At 43.4% G+C, this 5,326-nt stretch overlaps 1 protein-coding gene across 4 annotated transcripts in view; it reads left to right on the top strand.

The window, feature by feature from the left end:
* The window catches only part of Hnrnpa1 (heterogeneous nuclear ribonucleoprotein A1), a 6,712-nt gene that overhangs the window by 513 nt on the left and 873 nt on the right, over positions 1-5,326 (top strand). Inside the window, exons 2-11 of one of the 4 annotated variants that reach the window (XM_005397209.1) lie at positions 156-272; positions 546-692; positions 1,000-1,210; positions 1,300-1,392; positions 1,477-1,569; positions 2,137-2,211; positions 2,415-2,573; positions 3,161-3,316; positions 3,760-3,825; positions 4,053-4,748. In XM_005397209.1, the coding sequence (XP_005397266.1) occupies positions 156-272; positions 546-692; positions 1,000-1,210; positions 1,300-1,392; positions 1,477-1,569; positions 2,137-2,211; positions 2,415-2,573; positions 3,161-3,316; positions 3,760-3,815 (1,107 nt within the window). In that variant the 3' untranslated portion in view covers positions 3,816-3,825; positions 4,053-4,748. Of the gene's footprint in view, positions 1-155; positions 273-545; positions 693-999; positions 1,211-1,299; positions 1,393-1,476; positions 1,570-2,136; positions 2,212-2,414; positions 2,574-3,160; positions 3,317-3,759; positions 3,826-4,052; positions 4,749-5,326 lie in introns of those variants that run through there. The other 3 variants (XM_005397210.2, XM_005397211.1, XM_013520944.1) reach the window with 3 other exon arrangements.

Here is a 5,326-nt window from a genome sequence, read left to right on the forward strand (position 1 = left end):
CGTGGGGCCCCGGCCTGCGCAGCGCGGCGCCGCCCGCGGAGGGGCAGGCACGTGGCGCGCCGGGCTCGAGGGAACAATGAGCGGGGCTTCCGCCGTCGCCGCCTGCTGCTTCTCCCACTGCACCGCCGTTACATGCCGCTCTCCTTCCGCCGCAGTCTCCCAAGGAGCCCGAGCAGCTGCGCAAGCTCTTCATCGGAGGGCTGAGCTTCGAGACCACCGACGAGAGCCTGAGGAGCCATTTTGAGCAATGGGGGACGCTCACGGACTGTGTGGTAAGAGCGGGACGGGACAAAAGCAACAGGCCGTGTTCTTGGGTGACTTTTTTTTTTTTTTTTTTTAATTTGCTCGTCTGGCCGTAGTTTCTGCCCGGACGTTTTTTGAAGGTAGTTTTCATGGAGTGATAGTTTGGTCGAGGGACTTGTTGTATCCACTGTTTAAAACCTCGATGTCTTCGGGTATCGAGTTTCTCGTTGGCCAGGCGCAAAAGTAGAAATGACAGCAACTTTCGGGGTCAGGCCGTGCCTTAATGAATTGACTGTTCTCAGGTAATGAGAGATCCGAACACCAAGCGTTCCAGGGGCTTTGGGTTTGTCACTTACGCCACCGTGGAGGAGGTGGATGCAGCCATGAATGCGAGGCCACACAAAGTGGATGGAAGAGTCGTGGAACCAAAGAGAGCTGTTTCAAGAGAAGTGAGTGTTTCTTCTCCTTTCTCTTTGCACGTAGTGGTGTGCTGTTAGGGACCTCAGACTGGAAAGAAGTCTGATTCTTAATTTCTTTCAATGTGGGGGTAGGCCGGGCGTGGTGGCACACGCCTGTAATCCCAGCCTGTAATCCCAGCACTTGGAAGGCTGAGGCAGGAGGAGCTTTGCGAGTTGGAGACAAGCCTGGGCTACAAAGTGAGCTCAAGGCCAGCTTGAACTGCATAGTGAGACTGTTTCAAAAACAAAAAATCTGAAGGTCAATTTCACTCACAGAAATTGATTTTCATTGTGATAGGATTCTCAAAGACCAGGTGCCCACTTAACGGTGAAGAAGATCTTTGTTGGTGGCATTAAAGAAGATACTGAAGAACATCACCTACGAGATTATTTTGAACAGTATGGAAAAATCGAAGTGATTGAAATCATGACTGACCGAGGCAGTGGAAAGAAGAGGGGCTTTGCTTTTGTAACCTTTGACGACCATGATTCTGTGGATAAGATTGTCAGTAAGTAGAAAGTCAGTAGCATTTAGCAAGGGCCCTAAAGTCGCATGATGTCTAAATCCTAAGGTCTTTTTGGTTTTAATTTTTCTTAGTTCAAAAATACCATACTGTGAACGGCCACAACTGTGAAGTGAGGAAAGCCCTTTCGAAGCAGGAGATGGCTAGTGCTTCATCTAGCCAAAGAGGTACGTTTGGTGCTTAGTGAAACCTTAAGAGGTAAATTTGAACTGCTGTAAACTATAGTTTAACCCTTGAACTTACTTTTTAAGGTCGAAGTGGCTCTGGAAATTTTGGTGGTGGTCGTGGAGGTGGTTTTGGTGGCAATGACAGTTTTGGTCGAGGAGGAAACTTCAGTGGTCGAGGTAAGGCTTAGTAAAAAAAAATAATAATTTTGCAGTTTTATTTGTCCTTTTAATAACAGTTGGCCTGTGCTTTTATTTATTTATTTTTTTCCTGGTACTGGGAATCGAACTCACCACCTCACTCTTGCCAGACAGGCGCTGTGCCGCGGAGCTAAAGCCCCAGCGCCTTGACCTGTGTTTTTAAAGTTATGTCTTCAAAGTTTCTGGGCATTTTGTTGTTTTGGTGCCGGAATCAAACTCAGGGCTTCATGCTTATTGGGCAGGCCCTATGCTGCTGAGCTGTATCTCTGGCCTGTTTGTTCATTTTTAGTGTAAGCTTAGTTCTTTGCTTTGTTTTTTGAGACAGGGTCTGGCTGTGCAGTTCAGGCTGGCCTTGACCTCACTTTGTAGCCCAGGCTGGTCTCAAACTCCCAACGATCTTCCTGCCTCAGCCTCCCGAGTGCGGGAAATTATAGGCGTGTGCCCCCATGCCCGGCTAGTGCAAGCTTAGTTCTGTTTTCTTTATAAACAGTTTAGTCTTCAGTGTGCAATTAATGAGCATAAACCTAATTTGAAACTTTCTTCCAGGTGGCTTTGGTGGCAGCCGAGGTGGAGGTGGATATGGTGGCAGTGGGGATGGCTACAATGGATTTGGTAATGATGGTAAGTTTTTAGAGGAATATGTAAGTAAAATTTTCTGGCAACCTGTACCTTTAGAATAGGCTAGTAGAAACTAAATCTAGTGCATGACAAGCTCAACTTGGCCCATAATACGCATGCTGTGAATAGGCCTTCAGCCGTTACACTTGAACATATTTACATTGTTAAATACTTTTGTCTTATTGAGAAGAATTGTATTCTTGTAGGTGGTTATGGAGGAGGCGGCCCTGGTTACTCTGGAGGAAGCAGAGGCTATGGAAGTGGTGGACAGGGTTATGGAAACCAGGGCAGTGGCTATGGCGGGAGTGGCAGCTATGACAGCTATAACAACGGAGGAGGCGGAGGCGGCTTTGGCGGTAGTAGTGGTAGGTATCCAGTGATCCAAGTACTTGGTGTGATAGCTAGATTAGCTTGTTAGAGTTTGTGCCCTTGTTGGAATTTGAAGCTCTTAAAGCGTTGCGTGGTACACTGCATGGTACATTATAAACAAGCTTGCTGTGCTACCTCCTCCTGGCTTTAAGCTGGGGCCGCCTCACTCCCAAAAAGTAGATGGATAAAATGGATGGATAGTGTTGTCTTGAATTTGAGTTAGGTTAGCATTGTAGCAGGGTATAGTATCTAAATTTTGGGACCTTAGGTGTTTAGTTGATACATGTACACAAAATTTGTTTACATTGGCCTAGGAGGCCTAAAGGCCTTTAAGACTGGAGAGTGCTTGTAAGTGCTACCAGGAAAATTCAAAATTGTATCATGGTGAGTTGGGTTGATTTTATTAATGCTGGATTATTCAACGTGAATGCCTTACCCAGAGAGTGAGAAAGAATTCGCAGCACCAATTTGGGAGGAAGGAAGGCAGCTAATGTCACCTCTGCATTCTAAACCCTAAGCACAGTTGGGCACCCATCAGTCGTCTTCTCCAAGTAACACATAAAGGCCTTCTTTCCATCTGTAGGAAGCAATTATGGAGGTGGTGGAAGCTACAATGAATTTGGCAATTACAACAATCAGTCGTCAAATTTTGGACCCATGAAGGGAGGAAATTTTGGAGGCAGAAGCTCTGGGCCCTATGGTGGTGGAGGCCAATACTTTACCAAACCACGAAATCAAGGTATAGTATGTATGTAGTATGGAATAATCCCAGAGGGCCAAATAGAGCTAATACTGGTGAATATATTAGCTCTTTAGGCAGGCATGGTGGCACTCCCCTGTAATCCTAGCACTCAGGGAGGCTGAGCCAGAGGGATCACTAAATTTGAGGCCAGCCTGGATTACATTACAAGATCATATCTCAAAAATTCCAAAAAGAAAAAAAATACATTAGCTCTTCAAATTAGTATATTTGTAGGTAGTAAAAACGCTGAAATTTAAAGACATCAAACTTCATTTGCAATCAAATTGAGAAGTTCATTTGCCTGGTAACTTTTTGTCATTTAGCAAGGGTTCTTTTGAATAGCCCAAACTTGTGAATATGAATTTGGCATTGTCTTAAATGTAAAGTCATTTACATAAGTCAGTAAATATTTCCAAAGTCTAAAAGAGATTTTCTTTCAGGTGGCTATGGTGGTTCCAGCAGCAGCAGTAGCTATGGCAGTGGCAGAAGGTTTTAAACACTTCCAGGTAAGCCAGCACCTTTTTTGTGGTAGCTTAAATTTGCATTATTGCTGATAAACCCAGTAACCCTAATGTAGCTGAGCAGTGCAACATAGTTAACATTATAATTGCAGTAAAATTGTGGATATTAATGTTCAGATCAGCAAAATTTGTGGGAAACAACTTGCTGTTGGATTATAGCCTTGAGTCTTAATATGTTTAGATTAACAACTTTATTCCATATTGTTCAACAGGAAACAAAGCTTAGCAGGAGAGGAGAGCCAGAGAAGTGACAGGGAAGCTACAGGTTACAACAGATTTGTGAACTCAGCCAAGCACAGTGGTGGCAGGGCCTAGCTGCTACAAAGAAGACATGTTTTAGACAATACTCATGTGTATGGGCAAAAAACTCGAGGACTGTATTTGTGACTAATTGTATAACAGGTTATTTTAGTTTCTGTTCTGTGGAAAGTGTAAAGCATTCCAACAAAGGGTTTTAATGTAGACCTTTTTTTGCACCCATGCTGTTGATTGCTAAATGTAATAGTCTGATCATGACGCTGAATAAATGTGTCTTTTTTTAAATGTGCTGTGTAAAGTTAGTCTACTCTGAAGCCATCTTGGTAAACATCCCCAACAGTGTGAAGTTAGAATTCCTTCAGGGTGATGCCAGGGTCCATTTAAAATTCCTTTACAATTGCTTGGGTAAAGAAGCCATTGTCTTCACAAACCTTGGTGTAGTTGAACTGACAGTTACTGTTGTGACCTCTGAATTTGACCAGTGGAAAGGTCACCCAAGCAAACAGTCAAGTTACTTGGTTATAAAAAATGATTGTTGGCACATCCTATATCTAAATTGAATAATGGTACCAGATACGATGATAGATGGGATTGAAGCTGTGTATCATCCATTATCATGTGTAATCAATAAACGATTTAATTCTCTTGAATGGAATGACAACTGTATGGATTTGGGACTGGCAGAGATTTGTACTTTTCCCTACCCATTGCCCCTGATAAATGTTGAATCCTTCTATCACAATACAAGTTCAAAGCTCTGCCAGAAAATAGCAACCAGCTGCTGGCTAAAGCTGCCCCATAAATCCAGATTAGTTTTGGGAGGCTTTTTCCCCCCAAGTTACAAGTACCAGTAAAAATTTTAATTAACAAACAGGTGTACATTAAAGGAAAACTGCAGTTCCAGTGGGTCATGGTTGGGTGGGTCTTCAGGTCAACCAATTATTTGGAGATTGAAGCCATAGAAATAATGGTTTTTTCTGCATGATACTGATATTCACTGCAGTTTTCCTTTAAATATGGCACAAGGTCACACAACCATCCTAAAAGTGTTAATTGTATAGATACTCCAAACTATTCCAACCATTGTTATTTGTACAATTTCTTCTGAGTCTACCCTTTGGTACTCTTAACTTCCGGTGCCGTTGTACTTAGCATAGATACTTGTTATCAATAGGACTGTTTATTCCATCCATGGGTGTGTTGCTTGGAAGTCTGGGGAGGAGGGTGG

Source organism: Chinchilla lanigera, unplaced genomic scaffold (genome assembly GCF_000276665.1).
Source record: "Chinchilla lanigera isolate Chin_1 unplaced genomic scaffold, ChiLan1.0 scaffold00057, whole genome shotgun sequence".
NCBI lineage: Eukaryota > Metazoa > Chordata > Mammalia > Rodentia > Chinchillidae > Chinchilla > Chinchilla lanigera.